The sequence below is a fragment of the Alosa pseudoharengus genome, unplaced genomic scaffold (assembly GCF_046254945.1).
Source record: "Alosa pseudoharengus isolate Yale_2024_CS ecotype anadromous, Long Island Sound unplaced genomic scaffold, YU_APseudo_1.1 YU_APseudo_1.1_scf_1, whole genome shotgun sequence".
Classification (NCBI taxonomy): Eukaryota; Metazoa; Chordata; class Actinopteri; order Clupeiformes; family Clupeidae; genus Alosa; species Alosa pseudoharengus.
The window spans coordinates 19,049,543-19,077,504 of record NW_027468564.1 but is presented as its reverse complement, the minus strand read 5'-3'; the positions used below and the strand labels follow the sequence as shown (position 1 = coordinate 19,077,504).

The 27,962-nt window shown below is 39.8% G+C and overlaps 1 protein-coding gene across 1 annotated transcript in view; it reads left to right on the top strand.

Moving 5' to 3' along the window:
* The first annotated feature begins 921 nt into the window (after window positions 1-921).
* LOC143122480 (guanylate-binding protein 3-like) overlaps window positions 922-27,962 on the top strand; it is a 103,643-nt gene continuing 76,602 nt past the window's right edge. The window contains exons 1-5 of the mRNA XM_076283272.1: window positions 922-1,124; window positions 10,640-10,717; window positions 11,762-11,811; window positions 12,313-12,422; window positions 21,872-22,077. Coding sequence (XP_076139387.1) covers window positions 932-1,124; window positions 10,640-10,717; window positions 11,762-11,811; window positions 12,313-12,422; window positions 21,872-22,077 — 637 coding nt within the window. The 5' untranslated portion in view covers window positions 922-931. The remainder of the gene's footprint in view (window positions 1,125-10,639; window positions 10,718-11,761; window positions 11,812-12,312; window positions 12,423-21,871; window positions 22,078-27,962) is intronic.

Below are 27,962 nucleotides of genomic sequence, written 5' to 3'. Positions count from 1 at the left end.
CTAGCTATACATTTATTAGTTTCTTTCAGCTTATCCATGCTTTTTTTGAACATGTAGGCTAAATCGCATAGAATATGTAGGCCTATATCAACCGTAGGGCTACACACTTGATCGCTATCACATAGGCCTAGCTGAAACCACGCTACGGTTCTTACAGTAACTCACGTTCACGTTGATGATCTCTATAACTGTTACATTTTAGTAGCCTATATTCAAACCTATCCATAACCCTTTTTTGCTATTTGACTCGTCATTTCACATACAAAAATATAAATAATGTCAGACAGCGAATTAGTAATTATTTAAAAAAATATATAATCATTTTTAAAAATCTATCTCCTGCCAGCAGGGGGTGCTGCAGCACCCTCAGCACCCCCCTTCCCGCGCCCTTGGTTATATATATAGAATATAGATATATAGACTTTATTTCTGCATTGTTGCACTGTTGGACTTACTCATTTGTCATCACCATGACACTCATTCACACAGAGCACCTTACCTTACCTTACTATGCACAGAGAATCACAGGCTCAGTCCCTGCCTCAGTCATTACAAGTGCCTCTTGATTGATTAATCACCACTATATGGATACTGTTTTTTAGAATTAATTTAGATTAAGTGTTAGTTATTATAATTTGTATTTTAGTATATTTAGTATATTCTTTATATTCTACTCTCCCTACTGCTTAACTGTGTTTTTATATTATATACTTTAATTACTTTCTGCTGTTAGTGAATGTGTGTGTGTTGTCTGTATGCTACTGAGACCTTTAATTTCCCCTGGGGATCAATAAAGTATCTATCTATCTATCTATCTATCTATCTATAATAATAATTCAATCAATATAAGTTTGTATCGCTAATTGTTCTGAAACCTGTTGATACATTTTGTTTTAATAGTGACAGTAGTCCTGCCATCTAAGAGCCAGCCATGTCCAACGGTCCACCCCCCATGCCAGCGCCTGTTTGCTTGATTGAGAACACAAAGAATGGCCTGCAGACTGTGGAGTCGGCCCTCAACCTCCTGCAGGGGATCCAACAGCCTGTGGTGGTGGTGGCTGTGGTGGGACTCTACCGCACCGGCAAATCCTACCTCATGAACCGGCTGGCTGGGAAGCAGTCAGGTACACCTGGCACACACACACACACACACACACACACACACACACACACATGCAAGTGGATAGAACAGACACACACATACAGTGGGTACTGGTTAAAAATTTACACTTCATTCACGAAAAACGTGTTTCACGCAGCTGCGTGAAATGTAAGTACAACTGCAGCCGCTTGGGGGCAGCACCGGACGAAGCGTTCGACAGCAAAGGCTGTGATTGGCCGAGTTTTCATTGTGTTGTTTGTCTGTGTTTTTAGCAGCCCCTGCAACATGCTAGTCCACTGTAGCCTATACTTTGTACATAATGTCAAACATAGTTTTGGATTCAGTGGCAGGATTTCTTGATTGTACAGTGCCTCTGTCTCTCAGTAATGTTTTAAAATGAGAGCTTTGTCAGCTGGCAGTAGGCTACTTTGTCGACAGTCATGAGAAGTTTGCTTGCTAACCGAACATAAATATGCTGCCCAGAAACCTCATGAATAGTTCTGTTTTTTTTTTTACTACACTAACGAGGTTGAAATATAGCCTTTGCCTACAGCATCTCCTTAACAGTAATATTAACAAAATTACATCTTTCATATGACAAAGGAAAACAAATTCCTCGATGCAGCTAGTGTTGTCTGACAGTCGAGTGGGTTAATGCACGGGTCTCCAGAGCAGGTCTGGTCTTTCAGGCAGTACTGAGTTTGAATCCAGGAAGGGGTAATGATGCGACGTTTTTCTTTAGAAATCTTTTTATTGAATCAAAGTTGAAGCCTACTACCGACAGTCGATGAAGTGTTCTGAATAGGCTTAGGCTGGGTGTGGGCTACTTTGAAACTTCTGCGGGGTAACAGGAGCATTTGTTTTTAAAACATAACTTGCATCTTTCCATTCCAACCATTATTAGGCCTGGACCTATTATAAAAAAATTTTTGCAAGGTGTTGCTCCTGGCAAGACTTGTTTATAAGACGTTTGGTGATTAATTGATAGCTGTTTTTGGGACACGTAAACGACTTGTTGCCGTTTTGGGACATAAGCTACGTTAAGCCTTTTCTCGTTAAGGTGGTATTTGTTGTTACATTAGCTTCAGAAAGCACCGCTTCAGAGAGCTGCAGGGGAGCCCAGGGGACAAAGTAACGCGGGGTTAAATGTAACATGGAGTTTTTTCCTAGTTGCAGAGGGTTTATCGGGGCATGCTATTGGTAAGTTAACCACATTACTATGAGACGGTGTTCCACAAATTTTCAGTCAGTATGGACGTGTTTTCACATAGATCTACAGCAAAACGTCTTTTGAAGGCATCAAAGTAAATAGGTGGTAGGCTACTTGTCTTTCGATTACCGAGTTGTGGGTGCAGCTCACTGACTCTTATCTTGTATCATCTAATAATCGTCTTGTAGGCTAAAAATGAACACCGTTTTGAAACATGTAGTCAACACATAGCAGGAGCTATCTTATCTTATAACAAACGTGACCCAGCGGGGTTAGTTGTAACGCTTCTTACAACTAAGCCACTCATATAGACGGGTTTCCATTTACCAACAAAACTAGATGCGCGCGCAGACCTCTAGATACGCTTGGTGGCCGTCCACAACGTTATAAACTTAACCTAATAGTCGGCTGCTGTAAGCTACAATCACCCTGTTCTCTCAATGATAATAACATCTCATTTCAGACTATATTTCAGAGTTTGACGTTCATTTACATTATTAATATAACAATCGTATTTTGTCATTTTTGGCGAAGACATGCATTCCGTTAGGGATATTGAACATTCTCTAACCATCGTGATTTCGAATTGGTGCAGTTTTCAACACAAAAACTCATTTTATTGTTTTCATGGAGAGCTCTATACTCTATGCTGTTCTATGGTGCTTTCTGCCTCTTAGTTGCGCACGCATGTTTTCGTGACGTTGCATGGAAATTAGAGCCCGACCGATTTATCGGCGGGCCGATATTATCGGCCGATATTAGGCATTTTCCAAACTATCGGTATCGGCATTTATAATGGCCGATAAATGAATATTTTAAATATAAAATAAAAACGGACGAAACACCCTTCAACCATGTCATGAGTGTTGGCGTTGTATAGTTTGTCCACCAGAGGGCACTCTACACCGTCCCTGCTGGCAACACTCGTGTATAACGCGCCACACATCCTGCAACCTGATGATCCAGCCAGAGTCGGGAGAGAACCAGTTATCCGCGAGTGAGATCATGAAGTGTGTTCATGGTGATTTGGTCACGAGACGTACATTGCTTGAATAACAATTAAAAGAACATCCCCATCAGTTCTCTTAACTCAAATAAGCATGACAAAATTCGTGAAAACAATGTCCAGTTTTGCTGCTGTTAAATAAGTCGAGAGTGAAGCGGAATTAGCTAGTAATTACGTTACGTTGTTACAGTGTAGTTGACTGTCTGTCCTTTTAACTTTTGACAATGTGACTGAAGATGTATTTCTTTAATAGCGTGACAGTTATAGCAGTGAGACGTATCATCTCTCCCCGGCCTGTTATTTTGAAAGCGTATGTTTTACAATTTGCAGTATGACGTTATCCATTGCTAAATTATGGGTCATCATAGACTAGCTAACCACAAAGCTAGCTAATGCCATGAATATTAGTGGAAGACCGCTAACGTTAACATTAATGAGCTTGGAAACCACAACGAACTTATTCTGCCTAAATAAAGTAATGATTCCTGTATTTATAACTAGTATATCTGAAGTTACAGTCCCTGCATTGTAAAATGTAAGTTAGACGTGCGAGGAGTGAACATTTAGACATAGAGAAAAAGTATCAAACGTAGCTTGTGCAAAACGTAGCTTGTGCATAAAAGTTAGCTTTTCTTTTACACGTGTGTGAAATCCAATGACGCCAAGTGTGCGTTTCAGACTGTCGTTCAGCCGCAGCATTAATGAGTTACATAATGGATTTAGATCACTAAATAGTAGGTTTTAGAAGGCAGGCAGCAACTGATGATTGAAAATGGTTTGATGTAGCTTGATGGAAATAATTTTAAAAGTGCAGGTAAAGGGATAAGCAAGCTGACATTGTAATTATAAGGTAGCTTATAAGGCAATAGGGACTAATTATTACACACGCACACTCAAACATTTAGGAGTGACCTTTATCTTGTCATCATTATTTTTGTAATTAAGTCTTAGTTCAAAGTTATATTTATGAAGCTTACCAAGTCTTTTAATACTGGTAACTTTGATTTGGTTGTTGTTATTGTGTTTTTGTTCAAAAGACTAAGTTTCATATCTTAAGGTTCTATTTTTATACATTTTATTTATCAGAACTTATATATAGAAATATATTTCGATGTTCCTCTGTTCCACTGTGACAATATTATTTAAAAATAAACAAGTTTGTTTTTAAAATGCATTATCATATTATTTTAGTCAATACTCATAAATAACTACAAATAACTAATGTTAGGGAAATCTGTTAATGTTTTGTTGCGCGTTTCTGAAAAAATATATATATATCGGCCGATATATCAGAATATCGGATTTTTAAATAAAAAAAATATTTGTATCGGTATCGGCCTTCAAAATCCTTTATCGGTCGGGCTCTAATGGAAATCCATGTATTGTACAATGATGTTGCAATACAAAAATATGCGCGTGTTAGTTTAGTTAGTTTTGTTATGTTTTGCACTTTTGCCTCATGTGTTTTCGGGTTTGAGTGCTTTTCTTGGCAAGATTGATTTTGGTTAGACTCTGCTTCCATTGACGCATATGTTATTTCTCTTTATAGAAAAATTAAGTCAATTTTCAACACATGTCTGTTATTAGTTCATGAGTTATGTATCATAAATAGTCAGATCCTATCCTATCATACACATTCAGATACATTTATTGGATTAATTTAATTAAAAGCAGCCTTTTGCATGAGTGTTACAACTAACTATGGGGCAGGTTGTAACATTTCACCTATCACCACTCTCGGTGGAATTGTACAAGAACAGTAGGTCCTACAAACCAACTTTCAGTGCACATTTGTAACAGAGATATGTATGTTGCTTTTTAAAACATATGACTAGTAAAACTGAAATGATTTTAGAAATATTTAGTCAAAGCCAAAAAGTGTTACTTTGTGCCCCCTGCTCCCCCACTGCTTGTGAAAGAAGGGGTGGGGGAAGGGGGCTTAACTAGAAAAAGCTTAATGTCCCAAAACGGCAACAAGTCGTTTTACTCCCGCAGGTCTTCATAATGGTAGGCTACAGGAAGTGGGGGGAGGGTAAAATGGGATGACCTGAGCCGTCTTCGCTGGAGCTGGGCTATGGATGGACTAAGCCTATGTGCAGAGTTCCTGACACAAGAAAAAGTGCGTGGTCCACCATGAAAGCCTCATCCCTCACCCGCGAATCCTAAATGGAAAACAGACTATACCATTATGTCATTATAAGACTTAGTTTTCTGTCTTTGACCATATTCCATATTGACTATTTTATGGAAACGATTGGGAAGAACATTTGTGCTATTCAGAAAGCATATCTTCTATCGTCTTTCCAGGCGCACACAGCTCGTTACCATATAGCCTATCGACTGCGTGAACAGATTTTAGGCTCTGCTCTTGGGTTTGGCCTCGCAGCGAACTCAACCCTCTTGTTGCTTGCAGTTTGTTAAATAAAGCGATGCAGATTACATTATTTATTTCTGATTAATTGCGTCTTTTGATGTCTTTTGCAACATCTGCTTGTTAGGCTGGGCTACTGTCAATGTCCTTGTACAGGTACAGTTTATAATCAATTATCTAAATAATTTGTCCAGCTGTTTAAAAATGTTTTGTGCTACATGTGCCACTGCTAGATTATTTATTTCAGGATGACTGCATATACATAAATACTATTTAGACCTGTGAGGCAGACAGACGGACATCTCCACACCCATTCGTCGTGGTGGAATATCTCACAAACTTTTCATTCAAGAAATTACAAACCTTATATCAGAATAAACAGCAGAACTTACCGAACACAAAGGTGTAAAGCATTCCCTTACCGTAAAACTTCAAATAATCGCCGAGTCCCTAAGAGACGCCTGTCTCTTTTAAACGCCTGGCGTGGCTACAGGTTTGGGTTAAAGGCCGGTCTCCAGTAGAGGCCTGGTCTGGTTTTTAGTTTCGGGTTGTATTTAATCTTCTAAAACCCGTCAGATCGTCTGTTTAAAGATTCGCAATGACACGAAACCGTTATAGAAAGGAGGTTACTTACAGCAGTGTGAATTAGATGTTGCACGTCGTTACAAGCCGTCGCAAAGCATTCACATGTCTGGTCACAGTTGCAAGGTTTTAGAATGTTGCATCAAGTTGCTGCTCATCTCGTTGCGAATCTTGGGTGTGATTTGGGCGCAGACTGCGCACGTTATGATTAGATGGCATTAAAAGACTGCGGTGGGGAAAAGCTAGAGTTCCAAATTGTATAACTTTCCAATATGAACTATGCCTATATGTCCCACTTCGTCATCGTTCAATTCATCCCTTGTGTTTAAAATTTGCGGATAGGCCGATGGTAAGCTTGTTTTTATGCTGGCAACAAAACCAGAACGGTTCGCGAACGTTATTCTTTATTCTAAATGCCATGGCGATAAAGAGAAAGAAGTCAGAAAAGGAATTTACCTTAGACTAGGCTATATCGGAGCCTGTCTACGGACATTCTCTGGCTATATAACCTACTGAAATAGGTTATTGATGTAAAGTCAAGTGCGCTTCTATGGGACTGGTGTGTGCGCGCAGAGTTTTTATTGATGAGTCGGAGTGGCAAGTGCTGCGCATAGTTGCAGTGGAATGTGGCTGCCCAGGGCATTATAAAACTTCTCACTCTTAGACCTACTCATACACGGCGGTGAAATGGCGTATTTAGCTGTCTAAATCATATGCTGGGGGAGAATCATATGCTGGGGGAGAAATCGTCGGACATCCATGATTATTTTGTTATTCAGCACCCCTGGTCAAAAATATGTTCTCGCGAGCCTGGAAGTAGGCTATGATTTGAATGTAGACTGTTGTCAAATTTGGCAAATACAAAACGGAAGAAACAATATGGTTCATGCTGTTTCATTTGTGCCGAAAAAGAGGGAGAATGAAACATTAAGCACGTTCCACTTTTGCATAAATAATTCCTGAACGGTTTTGGTCAGGGCTGATAATGCAACTGTATTTGACAAAGGACCGATATAGGCTATTTGCTAGTGACAAAATATGAGCTTTCAGTGTGATGCGATTACGTTTAATTAAATCGTGTTTCATCTATTCTGGCTATCCCCGCTATTTGGATCTTACTGTATCTCACTCAATGAACGAGATCTCAACACTAAAAGAATGATGATCCGTAATTGTCATCAGATAGCCTAGTCATAGGTAGACATTCAGTGTGTTTGAGATAATTAATTTGATAATATTTTCCATCTTTGCAGAGGAAAAGTTTTGTGTAAAGGGAATTAAAGGCCTGTCTCATATAGACGCCTGTCTCTAATACTAGCCGGTGCAGTTTGGCGATTTGGGAAAATAAAAGCCCGGGCTATTATTTGGAGTTTTACGGTATACAAGTTATAGCCGTTGTAACTAGCAAATGTCTACACGGTCTCCAACTTTGGGCTTTTGTCATACATGATAAGGCCAAATACAAAATAAATGTTAACAATATCGCCTAGATAACTGTACAACCAGAGTTTTTCCAATGTAGTTTCACAAAATGCTAAGCATGCATATTACGTTTCTTAAAGCTGAGCTGTGCTTAAATTGTTCAGTGTATGATTTCATAACGGGCCAAATAGAAAATAAATGTTATATATGTAATATAACCTTGATAACTGTAATTAAATCAGATGATGTACACTATAGTTAGATCAAGTTGGAGAGTTGGATTATAGGATGATCCAGAACTCACACAAACGGAGTCGTAAAGGAGCCACACCACTTTTTTGACAAGACACTATAGCATATAGTTTTGCTGCTACTGTGCTTGGAGGACAGCAAAAGGGCAAAACTCATAAAAATATTTAATTTCCATCCCTCCCATATATATATACACACACATACATACATACATACATGTATATGTAATGTTATATATATATGCTATATATAATGTCTATTTATACTCAACATATATACTCTATTTATCTCTGTAGACATGTCATCTGGAAACCTGTATTTATCCAACTATACACTGTACATTATTAATCTATATTGTCTACACAGCCATACTCTACCTGCACTTGGTACTTAATGCTTCTTTGCACTTCTGGTTGGATGTCAACTGCATTTCATTGGCTCTGTACCTGTACTCTGCTAAATGACAAAGTTGAATCTAATTTAATCTAATCTGTATTCTGGTGCATTTTTGGGATGGTCAGCTGGAGAAGGGCAATACCCAAATTTGTTCAGATTCATAGCCTTTTGCTTTTTTACTTATTGAAGTAGTGACTTCACACATTCAGTAATCCATCCTTGCTCACATGCCAACAATATTTTGTTATTTATAATGTAACATTATAACGTCACATTTGTGTCAATAATCGTCAAGCACAGGAGACTCCGCATTGTGGGAGGGGGCCCGCAAATCAAATTCTGCTTAGGGCCCCCAAAGCTCAGGCACGGTGAATAACAGATACTGCAAAGGAATGAAATGCCCGCACTCTGCTAAAACTCCCATATATTTAATGCGTTGCAACGTTTTGACCCGGCTGGGTCTTCCTCAGGCAAATGTCATTTAGCAGTGGCTCAAGCGTATAAATAGAGCATATACCTGCTCAGCTGATCATTCATCAGCTGAGCCCCTTCACACTAATTGCCAATCATATAACTGTGTTTTTTTTATTATTATTATAATTTTTTTAAATTCCTTTTGAGTGGGTAGTTTACCATGGATGTTAGGGGTGGTAGTCCTGGGCATTCTAGTTTTGGGAGAGGCCATCTAACATTTACCTTGGATCACACTGGCAGGGGTATGGACAGTGGGTACTCTAGTGTTGGGAGGGGGAGGGGCCTTCTCACATGTAGTACTCCAGGTAGCCCTGGTTTAGCTGATGGTGACAGGGTTACACCATTTACGCCTATGCGTCAGGATGTGTTACCACTCAATTTCACTGAGTCGGACATTCCAGTCCAGTTGAGTAGTGAGCAGGCGAAAGAGATCAGTGCTAATAACATTATGTACAAGACTTAACAAAAGTGTGATCGATGATACAGAGTACATTCTAGCTCAGGGGTCTCAAACTCCGGCCCGCAACCTAATGTCAAAATAATATGTAATTCGGTCCTTGAGGGTATTTTTAATTGCAACAAACAACAACACTGGTTAAAATAGACGATAGATCCAAGACGATGACAATTCCCATTTGTAGGCTACTCTCCTCCACTAGTTGCTAGACATCCAGAGCTTCGATACAAGCCCAAATTCGCTGCACAAAGTTTTCAGGAAATGTTGTATTACATGTGAGAAACATGAAGATGTGCATTTGTTTGTAATGATGCGGAAGCAATGCAGGCCATAATTTTGCACAAATTGAAGCAGAAATAGGCCGACACCAAATGTTGAAAAAACTTTCACGTGTGATGAAGTCTTGGGTAGGCTATGTTATTTACCTGTTCTGATTCTGAAGGAGAATATCTGCCTTTTGGGGATTATGATCGACTATTGACAGTGATAGTCACGGTGCGTCTTTGCGTGTATACGACGGTGTCCACTAAGCATACCATGATTATTTCGACCCTCTGCCCAACATAGCTGGAGGTGGCAGTGGTAATCGTGATGATAGTGTCTGTAATGGACGTTGTACAGACAGCAGGGGTAGTAAAAATAGGGCTCTGAAGAACTACAAAGTCACCCACGATAGGAACTGATTTGACCAGGCTACATTATTGTAGGCCTATAATAACGGTTTGTGGTTATAGGCTAGTAATAGTTTACTATTGTTGGTTTACATCTTAGGCCTACTGTTTTCCTGTTAGTTTGTTATATTGGTAATATGACAAAAAAGAAAGTAGACCTGCTCAAATATGTTCAACATCCAGTATTTACTGAAAGGTGCATAATTTGAGGTGCTTGCTATCCAGTGGCAAATTAGATGGGTAAATTTACCCCCTTTTTATATTTACATTAGGACTTTATCTCTGACCACTTTCAATTCAAACCTTTTGAAATGTTGATGTCAAAATCCAATGATGTTATTTTCTTAACCCTGGTGCCTAAAGTTTGCCATGCAGGTTTAAATAAGTTATGAGGAAAACATTTTTATTTGGTGTGAAACACACTCATACCTGTTTTTATGCTTTTTGTTTGTTTTTATAATTTGTATTAATATTTATTTTATCATTATTTTATTTATAAGCTAAGGTTGCTAGCACAGGTGTCTAAAAAGAGATAAAAACACTTGCACTTTCTGTTTGCAGTTTTGTGTGGTATTTAAAAAAAAAAAAAAACCTTGCATTTTCAGAAATAGCCGGCCCTCCAATCAGATGACGTTGGCAGAAGTGGCCCTTTGCTGCTTGGATTGATAATGTTTTGAAACAAATGGCTTCTTTCAGGTTTTGCCCTGGGCAGCACCATCGAGTCTAAGACCAAAGGCATCTGGATGTGGTGTGTACCTCACCCCTCTAAACCAGGTGAGCAAATCTACTGGTATTTATTCGTATTTATATGGTATTTGTGATTTACTTTACTTAAAGCAATGGTTCGGTGTACACACAACTTAGGGTTTATTTGTGGAGGATAACTAGTTAAAACTTTTGTTTGATGTGTCTGTGTCAGATGTGACCCTTTGGGTCTGTTCATAAACTGCCATTCTGAGCACATTCGAGCCCCAAAGTTTTACTTTGGATAAAAATAAAGTATGCTAACCATTTTGACATTTAAAAAATGCATCAAAAGGAGTGTGAATCATAGAGTAACTCATTTGCAATAGTTTGCCCATAATAACAATAATAGCACAATATAAAAATTCTGGAATATACCATACAAAATATTGGTATATATCATAAAGTCTATGTAAATTAAGAGAAAGAATAAGGCAACAAGCAGGAATAGTTTATTTTCATTGCATTTCACAACTGACTTGAAACAGTACACAACATGCATACAGTTTAGCCTATTACCTTTAAAATATATATGGACCTTTTACTGAGGGTAATCTACAAACTGTCAAATGATATTACTGTCTAAATTAGGTACTATTTCCATTTAGTTATGAAATGCAGTGAAAAAACAAACAAAAAAATATTCCCGTTTTTTAAGATTAGATTATTATTCATGATATTCATTGATAAGCACCAACATGAATGCCTTTTTTGCGATGGTTTTGTTTCTGTGACGTTTATGAGGAAGTTTTCATTGATATAATCGGTTGGAGTATAGCAGAGTTATTAGACAGAACGTCATCGGTACTGGGGTACTGAAATTAGAATGGGCCGTCTACAAAGGGTTTAAAGTATACAGTACATGGCTGCCTTATCTGCTTGCCATGTGGCAAACTCTCAGTGGGACAGTTCATGAAAAGCTCTAGTACAATGCATTCAATTGCAACATTTACTGTATGTTAAAATTGGACATGGGCCTTAACAAGTAAAATGAGGGAAGCAATAAAAAAAGAAATAATGCTAGTTACCATGTGCAACACAAGTAGTAACATGCTGTGACATGCTCTGTTTCAGAACACACTCTGGTACTGCTAGACACTGAAGGGTTGGGTGATGTCGAAAAGGTGAGGGTTGCAACTTTAAAGACAATGTTGAACTATTTACATATTGGAAATTATACTGAAAATGCTTTTTGTGACAATGTGATCCACGCTGCACAATTTATTTAATGAATTTGTGTGAATATTCAGCATTTGCTTACATGATTTATTTGTTCTGTTTTTTATTTTTGTTTTCTTTTTTCTGTCCAATTTAGTTAAACTGTGTTTTGTTATTATAATTTGTCTTTTTACACAATTTTGCGCAGGGATTTTGCTTAAATATAACTGAAATAATCCCCCATATGGCCATATTGGTGTTACAAACTAACCTCATACATTTTTCTGGAGGATCATTTGATTGCTGTGTCTCCTCAGAAAGTCACTGATTAGCTTATTTACCTGGTTAAAGTGTTGTATTAATTAGACTCAGCTAATTTAGAGAGTGGCAGACTTTTCGTTTTTGAGGCCGGACTTTTACACCACCTGAATGTTCCTCATTAAAATATCATGAAATCTCATTCTTAGGGCGACTCGAAGAATGACGCCTGGGTCTTCTGCCTGGCTGTGCTTCTCAGTAGCACCCTGGTCTACAACAGCAGAGGCACCATCGACAACGATGCTGTAGAGAAACTTCAGTATCCTTCACGATACATTCCCAAACACACACACACAACACACACACACACACACACACACACACACACAAACACACACAATTACTCACTCACAGCTACAAAATACACACAGATAAACAGACATCTTATACTTTGTATACTAATTTGATTACTTATTATAGCCTACTTAAAGTGTTATTCCAGCGAAAATTGATCAAAATGTGTTTTTTTTTAGTCAAATAAGCCGTGGAGACAGTATTTTTCTTCGATCAACCACTACAGAGTTTGACCCAGCATATTCTACAGCCCCAAATTGCAAACAGTGGCTTAGCTAGGAGCTAAGAGCCAAACACACCCAAATAGCATTTTTTTAACCTGTAATATTGTTCAAAACAGCATTAAACCTCGTCAGTAGCTTGCTCAGGGTCCCTACACATAAAACGAAACGTCAACAACGTAGTTAGCAAACCCAGAGTTTATTACAGAAGACTAAAAGAACACTTACCAACTGTCCCGCTACCTGTTCCTCTCGAAGGAAAGTCCTTATAAGGCATTTTGCCTATTTGGGGCAGCAATGGCCTACTGGTTAGCGCTTCGGACTTAAAAGGGTTGCCGGTTCGAGCCCCGATCAGTAGGCACGGCTGAAGTGGCCTTGAGCAAGGCACCTAACCCCTCACTGCTCCCCGATCGCTGCTGTTGTTGCAGGCAGCTTCAGCTTACTGCGCCGGGATTAGTGTGTGCTTCACCTCACTGTGTGTTCACTGTGTGCTGTTTCACTAATTCATGGATTGGGATAAATGCAGAGACCAAATTTCCCTTACGGGATCAAAAGAGTATATATACTTATTATCTTCCGGCAATAAACGTCAAAAATATAAATCTTTGGAATTTCTATTACAATTCAATTGGTGTGTATACAGTAAGATGGACTATACTTCTGCACAACTAATATTGGATAAAACAACATGAAGATTCAATTTCTATGGATTCCTGTGGATATTTGATTTGATACCAAGTACATCCTTCTTTGTTATAAAACAGACGAAGTGACAGCAGTGTTTCCCATACATTGACTTATTTGTGGCGGCCCACCACAATATCAACATTGACCACCACACAATGATTTTCCAGGTTGTACTAAATTGTGGATAGCATCATAACCAGCTGTGCTAATTTGTTAAAAACTGTTGCATTCAAGTTAATTCTGCAAACCAACCACCACACATGGAATTCAATTCTCTGGGAAATACTGGACAGCAAAATTATTACTTTATATAGCTCGACTTACCCCACATTTTTGTCTGTTTTTGTGGCAAAGCATGTTCATAATCCTGTTTTGAGATCCTAGCAAATTCCTGCATGGCATCCAATTCAAGGCTCACATTGCATTCCAATTTATTCAACAAAGAAACACCTTTTTTGCCTTCACTTTGTTTTTGGCAATGCAGTAAAAAGTTGTTGTAGAGAATCATTATGAGTGCATACACCATAGGCACACACAGGCTAACACGCAAACTCGGGTCAAGTCAGATCAAGTCAAGTCAAGTCAAGTTTATCTATATAGCACATTTCATACACAGAGGTCATCCAATGTGCTTTACATAAACAAAACCAAACAATAACTACATGTACTGCAGAGTGGTACAAAATATGACCGCCGCCCAGTCCAGCACATTTTTTCCACAAAAAAAGTCACGCTGAAAGGCATATATGATTCTAACTGTCTCACTGAATTGCAATATGCACACTCAATTCTCACTGGTATCTGCTAGACAACAAGTACCAAAACATGATTAGTTCATAGATTTCACATGTAAAATACATTTTATACAACCCCACCCCCATCTTGCCTGTTCATAATTCTGAGAAATTCTTGAATTGTGTGCATGTGTACATGTTTGTGTGTGTGTGTGTGTGTGTGTGTGTGTGTGTATGTGTGTGTGTGTGTGTGTGTGTGTGTGTGTGTGTGTGTGTGTGTGTGTGTGTGTGCGTGTGTGTGCATGTGCTTGTGTGTGTGCCTGTGTACAGTATGAGCTTGCTGTGGTGAGATACAGGTCAAAATAAAATCAATGCTAGTACTAATACATGAAATGATGGCAGATCTGGATAGCCTAGACGCTGCTGAAAAAAACAATATATAATATGTGTGTGTGGCACTTACAATGACCAGAATAAATCCTTATGAATAAAGGTAGTGAAAATGCCCTAAAAACAGCTTAGGGTTCTGAGGGTTAACATGGTATTCAATGACCTGTGAAATTTAAAACATGTCAAGCCATGCATGGTGAATTATGTCACATTTATTGTTTGTGTGGAACGGTATTACAATTAATAATTTCGCCATTTTGTCAAATTACAACATATCAAAAAAGCGCTTCACAATTTATCATCAGGAACATCTCGGTGTCATGTATACCAACTTTGACATGAATCGGATCAACCATCTAGGAGGAGTACGTTAAAATTGATCATGTCCACAACACACAAAATCTCAATTACCTCACTTCCTGAGGGCGTGGCTAATGGCTTGTTAATACAAAAGTTGTTTGTTTTTGGAAGTTACATACACCCACCAAATTTGGTGTGTGTATCTAAAACTATATGCCAACCACAAGTCACAGTGACATAAGGGGGCGCTATGGAGTTGCTGGGCAACGCCCAGTGCCAAGCTTTTCTCCCTGTCTATTCACTGTATCACTTGATGTGTGTGCCAAATTTCAAGACTTTTTGATTATGTTAACCACCTCAAAATATTTGCCAACCACGGGATCAGTCACCTAAGGGGGCGCTAGTGAGTCCCTGGGCCACGCCCAGGGTCAAGCTCTTGTACCTAACTGCGATGCATGACACCTGACGTGTGTGCCAAATTTCAAGAGTTTTCGACCATGTTAACCACCTCAAAAACAGGAAAGCAAAAAAGTGGAATAACAATAATAATAATAATAATAATAATAATAATAGTGAAAAATAATAATCCTTACAAAAAAATCCTTACCTTCGGTGCTCGGGCCCTAATAATAATAATCCTTACAAAAACAATAGGGCCTTGCGCCCTTCGGTGGTCGGGCCCTAATAATCCTTACAAAAACAATAGGGCCTTGCGCCCTTCGGTGCTCGGGCCCTAATAATAATCCTTACAAAAACAATAGGCCCTTGCGCCCTTCGGTGCTCGGGCCCTATTTATCCTTACAAAAACAATAGGGCCTTGTGCCCTTCGGTGCTCGGGCCTTAATTATCCTTTCCCCATTTATATGTCTCACAGCAGAGTCGCCTAGAACGAGGGTTGTGGGATGAATAGGTGTCGAGTGCTGCTTCTTGTCTGTGCTCATCTTTCTATTGTTGTGGTTTGATCGCTGCCTGCTTTGGGTCTGTTCCCTGGGAAATTCCTCTCTCACGTCCCGGAGGCATTCAAATCTGTTCCATAGTGTTAGGGGCTGTGGGCTTCCCTTAGGACCACAAGCCCTGTAGTAGTTTGCTGATCTGTCTGTATTTCTGATACGAGGCCTGAAGTTAATTTAAGTTAATTTACTGGTGTTGAGGTAATTACAGTTCTTGTATTACGTTTTTTTGTTTTTTGGTCTGGCACCTTGCCTGTGCCAAGGCTCTGTACTCACATTTCCCTTTGTGAGGTCGATGCATTCATCTGCTCTATTAGCAGTGATATTAGACTGCTGGGTTACATTCTCTGCATTCTCACTTCATGAGATGCCTCTCGTAGTTCATCTGTCTTTGATGGAAGGGCATGCATCTTTGATTCCAAAGTAGAAATCCTCTGTTCTAGCTCAGTACATTTTCAGCATGATCTCCTGGGTCTCTGGCCGGAGGAGCGCATTTTGTTTTAATCCAACTTCAAGGTGAATTGCCGTTCAGTTTTTGCTCACTGACTTGGCTGGCTCATGTAAAGTAAAAAACTAACCACTAAGGTTTCAGATTTAAATGTACTGGTTTCACTGTCTTTGCTAAATTAGCTTGTAAATGAAATAAAAGAATGAAAAATAGTGGAAATTGCTAAAAGGATAGGTGAAGCAGGAGCAGTGTGAAATGCGTCCTACTCGCTTGAGTAGGAGGAGGACTTCCAGATCAGATCAGTTCGCGTCACATATATGGAGTGCAGAAAGGTCATTTTCATCACTAAATAAAAAAATGGCATTTATTTCTGTAAGGCACACACCACATATGTCTGTAAATTGCTCAGCCCCGGTGAATCCCTCCACCATGGCAATGATATTGCAGGATTCAGGACAGTCTGCCCTACACACACATGTAAGGCAAGTTGAGCTGCCATCTTGCAGTGGTGAGATACATGTCAAAATATAAGAATTTTTATAATACGCTTTTTGTATTTTTATTATTTAAAAATCAAAATGAAATCAGTGCAAGTATTAATACATGGAAATTTGGGTAGCTTAGTCTCTGCTGAAAAAAAGAAAATATAGCATGTGTGTATGGCATTTACAATGACCAGGATAGATCCTTCTAACTAAAGGTAGTGAAAATGCCCTTAATACAGTCTAGGGTTCTAAGGGTTAAGCATACAATCTCATTCTCTTCAGATTACAGATCCTGTTCCACTGCTTCCTCTGTCCACAACTGTTTCAAAATGAAAGTCCACACGACAATAATTCACTGTTAAACAATTTAACCATTTAAACTATCCACCTATTTAACTCTTCAGCCATTCCAACTATATTAAACCACCACCTACCTAGCAACCAACATAGCAACCATGTCAAATACTCTAGCAACAGCCTAGCAACCTTGTCAAATACCCTATCAACAGCCTAGCAACCACTTCCACAGTTACAACAATGTCAACCTCGCAACCAACAGCAACATACAGGATTACCCTAGCAACCAGCATAGAAACCACTTAATTTGGCATAACAACCATCACCATGTACCCTAGACACACTATTGCAACTCTATTTGAATTATTTGTTTTTACAATGATATTTACATCATATTTTTTGCATTTTCATGCACTGGTAATTCCTTGGGAATTGCATTTCTAGTTATTATTATTATTCTTTTTATCTTTTTGAACCGCTTAACGTACAAACTTGATTGAAACACCGTTCCATAGATCCTCCAAGGCTTTACCGTCCTATCCGTTTTTCATTTTTGAGAAGTTTATACTTTTTGAGATATTTGTAATTAAAAGTTTATTTTTCCCCCATAGACTTCAATGGAGCCCTGTGATGTCATAATAGAGCCAAGTGCGCTCGTGAGATAGTTCTCAGAGCAGTTCCCAGGCTAATCATACTGTTACAGGTGTCACCTGTGAGAAATCCAACTTTCTCAGCTTCTAAGCATACAATCTGGCTCTCTCCTGTTCACGTGTTTCCTGTGTGTCAAAATTAAAGTCCCAGCCATATCTCTTGCATTCAGCATTATATCTCCAGAATGGCTTGACGTACATGCTTCAAATTTGGTACGAGTGAGTTGATGTTGGAGGTTGAAGGTTAAATGTCAAGGTCAAAAACACCTTGAGTGTGATATCGCAAGAATGCCTTGTCACACAAGATTCAAATTTGGTTACTCCAAAAGCACCTTTACAGGTATCACAATTACCGTACCAACCAGCTAGCAGCAAGCTCAATAGTTAGCTTATTAGATGCAGAAAGATGGAGCGTTTAAAACTGTTTTAAAATGAAAATGGTCCTTGCTTACGCCTCTGCGTGTGTGACTGATCTGCCAGTCTGTTTTCATGCGCCCCCTGCACACAGTTGGAGATGACTGCACCAACATGCAGTGAGGTTATACAGATGCATTGCTAACTAGGTCGCCGTTAAAGCTAACATGTTATTGAATAGGCTACTAAGCTTACTCATTGGACGACAAGGAGAAAGTTAGGTTGAAGAGGGAGAAGAAACTTATGTATGTGAATGCAAAACCGCACCAGTCATGTATATGGCCGTATCTATCTACCATAGAGGTCTACTTTCTCTCTTCAAATTTTGACGAGCATCAACCCACCGTCACGCGACATGTAATTGTAGATACCTCTGACATCTCAAAACAAAAGTAAAGACAAGTTGACTGCTATCGGAGTAGCCTATAGGCCTATGTCCTAACTAACTAATGCAGCGCAGTGTCTCACGTAGCTCATTTAAACTTCAATACCTAGTGATGCACCGATGTGAAAATTGTGGCCGATACCAATAACCGATATTAATTTTGCTGTTATGGCCGATACCGATATTTACCGATGTCGATATATCTGTATAGAAAACACATTCTTATGATAATCAAATAAAGAGCTATTTTCCAAAATGCATTTTTTTAAATAACGTTTCAATAGCCTACCTTAGAACACCAGAGGATTACAATATAATAGATATCTGTATTATTTTATATCCTGATATAAAAAGAGAGAATACTGAATGTCTGATATTTATGACAGCACTTTATGCAGATTAGCCTATACTGTATGTATGGCACACTATAGGTCTACTATTTATATTACAACTCTCCCTCTTTAATTCAGCTGTGTGGTTGAAGCCTGGAAATATTGTAAACAAAGTAGCATAGTAGCATAGTTGGCTAGCTTATCATAGTCTACTGATTGGACTGTTCAGTTTCCCCATGTGTGTTTAAGTTTAAAGGTAATACTTGTTCTCCTTGGTACAGGCACTTTTGGGAAACATTGGTATTGAGATGATCAGTCAACTTGAAACCAAGAGTTTTAAACAAATATGTGCAGCATGCTAATGTTGCTAAGCAGATTTAATAGTAATTTAGCTAGTCGTCTTCTATGAGTCCTTGCTTTCACGATTGTAATGTTTTATTTGGGCTATGTTATATTTTTATGCGGCCGCGTAAGCTGCAAAGCACTGCTAGACACTAAAGGGTGTGTCGGTTCTGCCTTTTCACACCGCAACACAGGTTTGTGGATATGAGTGTTGCGATTTCAGTTTTGAATCCCATATCGTTACAGCCCTATTAAATTCCTATTACGACCATATAACTACATTCTGAATGATACACAGTTATATTTAGCCTACCGCGAGAGATGTAGTGCTAGGCGTGACATGACATGCAAGCCAGCCATCAACTTGACTGCAAGCAACGCGAGCAGCGCGATACAACGCAACGTTTTGAAAGAACTTTTGTCAGATGCCCAGTGTCTTCTTTCTGTCAGTCTTGTTGCCCTGCTATTTTAAATAAGAAATGTGATGCAATAGAAGGGCATATTTAATGGATTCGGTGTAGACCTATAACACGCTTGGATCGCTACACACATGTCAAATACACAGGAATGATTATCAGCCTGTTCACATCGGCCCTATTTTGACATCGGACCGATACCGATGTGTAAAAAAATGACCATATCGGCCGATATTATATCGGCGGCCGATATTGTATCGGCGGCCGATATATCGTGCATCACTATCAATACCCACAAAATCCATTGTCCGAAATGAATAATCATCTGACCTGAACAAAGGCTGACTTCAAGGCCTACTCAAAATGTTTTGAAATTCAGTGGAGTTGCAGCTAGCTGCACTGAAAATTAAGCTATATTAATGTTATATAGATATCAGAGTCTGGACCAATAGTATAGTAGATAATAGTAGATATTGTTATATGGATATGATCTAAGCATGATATTGATTATTGGTCAGTTATTTAGACAGGAGACATGGGAAATCAGGCAGAAAGGTGGAAATGAGGAGAAAGAGTTAGGAGAAGAGAGGGAAATAATAGGCAAAGGGCTCTCACAAGTGAGTGAGAGTCAAGATGTGACACACATGTGAATGTACAAGCTCTGCAGCCTATGCCCCTGTAATTTATAAACATTCACTACTCTGATGAGGAGAAGCAGAGGATTCATAATAGCAGATGGAGCAAGGACCAGTATAAATATCCTCAAAGCCAATTGGAGAAAAGGCTCTTGCGATATACAGGTGCATCTGAAAAAGTAGAATATTTTGGAAAAGTGTTTTGGTTTAAGTTATAAACAAAACAAATGTTTCTACATCATATGGCAAAATGATCACGATAGCCTTTATATTACAGCCCTCAATGGTTAAGTCTTTTATAGGCCTATATAGGCTACTTCGCTCTTCTATAAATGTACCACATGCCTAATAGGCTGATCTCCATCTTTTAAAGAAAAGTAAAAATACTGAGTTAGTGTATTCGTATAATATATAATTTGCCACCGGAAAAGCTGGAAAACTGGAAAAGCTTGCAAATGGACCTTGAAAGTGCTTGAATTTGATCATGGAATAGGTGATAACCCTGTCTGCGTTATCCTCCTGATACGCGGTGCGCCCGGGTCTAAACATTAAACTAAACATTTCATTAAATTAGAAACATAAATTAAACTAAAATATACCACAGGCTCAACCTACTTCTTGCATTTGATCACACCTTCCCACTAACAATTCTTTTGTGGAATATTGCACCATATATCTCTACCATATTTGCCGGTGATACATTGCCACCAGCTCGGAAATGAAAGACAACTTGGCATAAGACTGCAGCTATACTCACGGCACCGGGTACATGCTATTCTTATACCATTAACTCATTGAGTGCCAAAAACGTAATATTACGTTTTTCCTTCCCATGCGTTGAGTGCCAAAAACGTAATATTACGTTTTTAGCTTTTTTTTTTAATTACGAAACTAGACACTCTAATACACCTTATATGTGATTTTGGGAACTCTGTGATGGATAGAAATGAACTATATGACGATCGTGAAACTCATGAAAACGGAGAATCTGGACATTTTATCTGGACATTTTATCATAACTCGATTGCCGCTTTGGGTCGAATCAGTGACGCATGCACGTCAGGTCAAAACCAGGCCATTTTCGTGGGTCTATCACGAGGTGGCAGTCTCGCCAGGTCTCACTGATCACTTCCCGGAATGTTTACACGAGTAAGTAACAGGCAACACTTCATATTTCATGAAAGACGTTTATCTCCATTTCTAGAAAAAAACAGCGATTTTGATGAAAACTAGCCACTGTTTAGCTTGGGATTTCTCAGGAACGGAGGCGTGTAGAAATACACGGTTTGCACGCACTGAGAGCTTAAAGTTTTACCTTTTAATCGAGCTATTGTACGTGTTCATAGCTATAACACAGAATATGCTGTGGCTGTACACAAATCATCAGCAATGGTCTAGATTGCTGGCACTCTAGGACAAAGCTCCCGAAAACAGCTTGGCATTCAATGAGTTAACACACACACTCACACACACACACACACACACACACACACACAGAATTCACAAGATACCACCCCTAACAATGATCTATCCAATCAGCTGGTATTAACAGAGATAAGAATATTTACAAAACCCCTTAACCTTCCTCCGGTCACCTTTGTATTGGTATCCCCTCTGGGGTCAGCGCCATCCGATACAGAACAAACATACTTCTCACTATTTAGAGATTCCCATAGTAGGCCAGGCTAAACTGCTATATCTGAGGGTCTGTTCCTTAGCCAATCACAGCTATGTGACAGAGATAACCAATTTGATCCAGGTGAAGTCAGACGGTGCCAGTAATGATGATGACGACGACCCAGATGAGTGTGAATTTGTCTGTTTCTTCCCCAACTTCGTCTGGGCTGTTCGGGACTTCACCCTGGAAAGAAAGCTTGACAATGAAGAAGTGAGTGAGGACAAGTACCTGGAGTTTGCCCTGCAGCCAAAGAAAGGTTAGGCTCAATGAATTATATGTTTTTTTTGCTAAATGACTATTACTATTATCAGTAGTAGTAGTATCAATAGCAGAAGTGTTGTTCTTTTTAGGGGTCCAAGCAGAATAGCTGGGGGAACCATATTGTATTTGTTCTCACTATTTTTCTACGCCTAAAAGTGGTTGTGCAGCAAAAACCGTAAGGCTTAGGAATGTGAAACTTTACAATATGGTCCCAGACCCCAAAGTCTGAGGTGCTGTGCCTATACAGTGTAGGTGGCGCCACAGTAAGTACAGTAAGGCCTAGCTTCAACATTAATGTATCATTTTGATCCTTGTAATCATCTACATCTTTGTCTAATTGGTCTTCTGGTTATGACTTAGCTGCCAATATCTAATACAAATGTTTCTACACATAATCAGCTCAATGATCTATGGACACTTACAATTTGGTAACATTTTAGAAAACCAAAAAATAAAACAAATGTTGACAGTCTGCATGCATCAATTATGATATAGACTCATACTCAAATCTCAACAATCTCAATCTCAATCTCAAACAAACCAACAATCTCAAAGCTCAACAGCAGGAACGCACAAAGCCTATGGCAGGGCATTCAGGCCCTCACGGACTACAAGCCCGTGCCACAGAGCTGCGAGAGCAACATCCCTCTGCTCAACAACCTGAACCGCTTCTTTGCTCGCTTTGAAGCACAAAACAGCACCTGCCCACAGAAGACCCATCCCCCTCTACATGAGCAGCCCCTGTGCCTCTCTGCCGACAGCGTGAAGAGGACACTTGCTGCTATCAACACCCGTAAGGCAACAGGTCCAGACAACATCCCTGGTCGTGCGCTGAAGGACTGCGCAGGGGAGCTTAAGGATGTCTTCACAGACATCTTTAACACTTCCCTGAAGCAAGCCATCGTCCCATCTTGTTTCAAAGCTGCCACCATCATACCTGTGCCGAAGAAAACTGCTCCATCCTGCTTCAATGACTACCGCCCTGTGGCACTGACACCCATCATCATGAAGTGCTTTGAGCGGCTTGTCATGTCACATATCAAATCCATTCTCCCCCCCACCCTGGACCCCTTCCAGTTTGCATACCGAGCCAAACGGTCTACAGAGGATGCAATCTGCTCTGCCCTCCACCCAGCCCTCACCCACCTGGAAAAAAGAGACTCATATGTGAGATTGCTGTTTATAGACTTCAGTTCTGCATTCAACACCATAATACCACAACAACTCATCTGCAAACTTGACAAACTGGGACTCAGTACCTACCTCTGCAACTGGCTACTGGACTTCCTCTGTCAGAGGCCTCAAGTAGTACGTGTTGGCAACAATACCTCAAGCAGCATCACACTGAGCACAGGGGCCCCCCAAGGCTGCGTGCTCAGTCCGCTGCTCTTCACCCTGCTGACGCATGACTGCACTGCAACCTACAGCAACAATCACATAGTGAAATTTGCTGACGACACAACTCTGGTGGGTCTCATCACCAAGGGCGACGAGACTCAATACAGGTTGGAGGTCGACCATCTGACCACGTGGTGCAGGGACAACAACCTCCTGCTGAACGTCAGCAAGACCAAAGAGATTGTTGTTGACTTCCGGAGAGGTCACACCCAACACCTGCCACTGACCATCGACGGTGCTGTGGTGGAGAGAGCGAGCAGCACCAAATTCCTGGGGGTGCACATCAGTGAAGACCTCTCCTGGACCACCAACACAGCATCACTGGCGAAGAGAGCTCAGCGCCGCCTGTACTTCCTGCGGAAACTCAGGCGAGCAAGTGCTCCACCAGCCATCATGACCACATTCTACCGAGGCACCATTGAGAGCATCCTCTCCAGCTGTATCGCTGTGTGGGGCGGAAGCTGCACTGAATACAACAGGAAAGCCCTGCAGCGCATAGTGAACACAGCTGGAAGGATTATTGGTGCTTCACTCCCCTCCCTGAAGGACATTTACACCACCCACCTCACCCGCAAGGCGACCAAAATTGTGAGTGATGCAAGTCACCCTGCTCACAATCTGTTTGATCTACTGCCCTCTGGGAAGAGGTACAGAAGCCTGCGCTCCCGCACTACCAGACTCACCAACAGCTTCATACACCAAGCTGTTAGGATGCTGAACTCTCTCCCTCCTCTCCCCCCTCCACCCTCAGCTACATAACATCCTGGACATTGGACCCACAATGGCCGCCTGCACCACTCCACTTGCACACTTGTACACTTTGCAACTTGTTGTTGTTGTCCTGAAAACACAACACTTCTGCTGCTCTTACATAACTTGCACCACTATGCCACTTTATTTCTTACTTAGGTCAAACAGAACTACCTCAGCCTCTTATTGGCCTGACTTTGCACTAGTATTTTATTTTATTGACTGTCTATGCACAATTTCAACCAAATTTTGCTGCTCTTATTTTTTCATTATATGTGCCCTCTTATTTACTTATTTACTTACTTTTTTGTTTACTTGAATGTTATGTTTGTCTGTGGACTTAAAATTGGTAAAATATGTCTTGTCTCCACCGTGGGATAGTGAGAAACGTAATTTCGATCTCTTTGTATGTCTGGAACATGTGAAGAAATTGACAATAAAGCTGACTTTGACTTTGACTTTGACTTTGAACTGTGAGCTGGTCAGTGGTAAGTCATCTGCCTGCAGCCCAGGAGACCCAGGTTCGAAACCTACATAGTACGTGTTGTTATGCAAGTGTATCCAAAACAGCATATAATGAGGGAACTCATTTCAAAGCTGATTCTAATCTAACTTCTAAAAATCTATCTAACTCTAAAAAATCACCTGAGTCAAAGGAAAGACAATTGTGCTCATTTGCATCTCATTGAGATAAGCCCTCCTCTACAGATGTCACACTGTGACATCTGGTATCTGTAGCCCTTCCCCCTACAGGTGTCACTGTGACACCTGGATCTGTTAGCGTGCAGGGCAGAAAGAATTGTAGTGTTGTTAATATTGATGTAGTGTTATTTTCATTAGGCACTTCACTGGACTTAGAATAATCAGAATTAGAAGGTACTTTATTGAAATGGAAATGCTTTTATTACAAAAGGCCCTGAATAGCATGCATTAATACACAGGATAAGATGTTACAATCCCATAATCCAAGATATAAACCACATCTAGTTCCCAATAGAAGACCCAATAACATACACATACAACAAGCAGGATTGCAAAATGGAAGTCAATATGAATCCAATAGAAATATAAGAATAAAGATCCTATACACTAGACAATAAGAATAAAGATACTATGAAAAAGATACTAAATAACAAACAAGGTCCACATAAATGTGCTGAGGCTGTGTGATAAGGGTGACAGGGCAGGGACTGACCCTGTGGTACAGGAGAGTTCAGGTATTTGGTAAAGTGCAAAAAAGTAAGGCAAGACAGTGCAGTTTTAAGTCAGTAGACTTTGGAGGCAAAACAATAAGTCAGAACTAGAGTTAAGTGAATTCAGTCCAGGCTGTTGGAGGGAGGGAGAGGCTGTGCATAAAGGCTAACATAGCAAGCAAGAGGCTGTGAAGGAGAGTCCAATTATTTGGTGAGATCACATCCGCATCCTCTTCTGCATATTCTTCTGTGCACTCTTCTGTGCTGTGACCCTTGGCGCTGGGCATGTGATGTTTTTTGCACAGGACAGGAAGACTGTTAACAGGGGGCAGAACCGCTGAATTGCGCAGTAACTGAAATTCCACAGGTTCTGCATCACAGTGACTTTTTGCAAGCATAACAGGACATTTTAAAAATAACAGGACATTTTAAAAATGGCTAACTATTTCTCATAAAACACCATCATCAACCAATTATTTTTTTATATGAACACAATGTGAAAGTTTCAATATAAATACCTGAAGTGCTGATAACTCTTGATCTTTGGAAGCCTTCTAAAGTAGGGACTCAGATGCTTCTGCCAGTCGAAGTTCTTGAATAAACACTCTGCCATCTGCCGTTCCAACAAGCTGTGGGATATTGAGGTGACTCTCAGGAGAGCTTTTCCACTAGGCCTACCTGATGACAGCAAGAGCCGCAATGTAAAAAAAAAGAACAGACGAAGAAAAAATATCTTAAGTTAAACGTTTCATTGAAGCAGAACAGAGAGCAGTGAGCATTGAAGTCATTAATGTTCAAGTACACTAGTTGCTAAACCATTAGCGTCACATTCAATTCAGGCAATGCTAACAGGCCCCTTTGCACCTTACTCTGGATGTATTCATACAAACTATCCTCCAGTAGGCTAGGTGCTAAATCATTAGCATTAGTCCGTTCAAGCAATTCAAGCATTATTCAAATTAATAGCAGATGCTCACATTACTAGCCAAAAACCTCCCATTACAGCTTAGTTTCGATGTGCATCACTTTAAACGACAGTACTGAGCTAGCAATAACAATGTAGCATTAGCTAGCTTGCAAGCAATGTAGCAGGGATTGCAATGTAACAGGGACGCTATGAGAAACTGAAAAGTATTCCTGCAGACTTCATTGCCTCCGATGAAATACGTGGTCTGGGGGGACTTTCTTTTCGTCTGCGGCTTTTTGGTGGATGTAGTTATCTCCGAAGTAACTACTGTACGTCTGTTTGCCTCAAGATGGCCAATGATTTGCATGTCCTGCCACTCTCTTTCGGCAGCTATAGTATCACTCCATATTTTGTACATAAGCTCTGGAGAAAGTTTGTCGCTACACGAATGTCTGCCAAGGAGAGTGTTCCAGGGTCGCTGTATATTAAGTAGCCATGTGTATCGCTTGTAGCCATGAGGTTACTTCTAAAATACAGCTGATTGGCCGACAGAACAAAAGAGCACTAATGGTCACGCCCAATTCAAGTGCGGGTTTACTTCCTGAAACTTAACCATTTTCAAAGACAAAATATACACTTTTAAAGCAATCAATGCTGTTATCTGAAACATGGAATTGCTTCTTTAGGACTTCAACTTGCACATTCTGCAAAAAAACGAAAATACCGTAAAACTCCAAATAATAGCCCGGACTTTTATTTTCCCAAATCGCCAAACTGCACCGGCTAGTATTAGAGACAGGCGTCTATATGAGACAGGCCTTTAATTCCCTTTACACAAAACTTTTCCTCTGCAAAGATGGCAAATATTATCGAATGAATTATTTCAAACACACTGAATGTCTACCTATACTGTATGACTAGGCTATCTGATGACAATTATGGATCATCATTAATTTAGTGTTGAGATGTTGTAGATACAGTAAGATCCAAATAGCGGGGATAGCCAGAACAGATGAAACACATTTTAAGGCGAGACGCTACAGGTGAATAGGGTAAAATTTTTAACAAGCAGATATCACTATGAAACTTCCCCAGTTGATTACTTACATTGATATGAGAAATATTAATTTAATGTGTAATTTAATGTTTACATATGCAAATTAGGCATTATCTAATTAAATATGCGCTAATTTGCATACATTTTAAGGCACGAAACCTGAGCATTGGATATAGCCAGGTTCAAAATTATGTTTTCATTGTGTTCAGATATTAGATGGGGAAACATTTACAGAGGGATTTATGAATATCTACTTTTGTTATCCTGTAAATCAGAAAATTATATCACTAGCCCTAAAAAAATGAAATTTTTTCCATGTTTTTAGGCATAAAATGTCATGTAAGTCAGGCTAGGAATAATATATCAACAAACCCCTCTGTAGAAATCTTCGACATATACAGTAGTTAGGCATAAGTCTAGAAAGTTTGGTGTATGTACGTGCTTCTGAAGTGGAGTTTTTGAGCTCAGAGTGTGAGAGGAAACTCAATTTGAGAAAACAGCCTTGAAAGACAGCCAATGAGATTCCGTTCTCAGCCTAGACTCGCCTTTGAACTTTCGCTATTGGTTGCTGATAC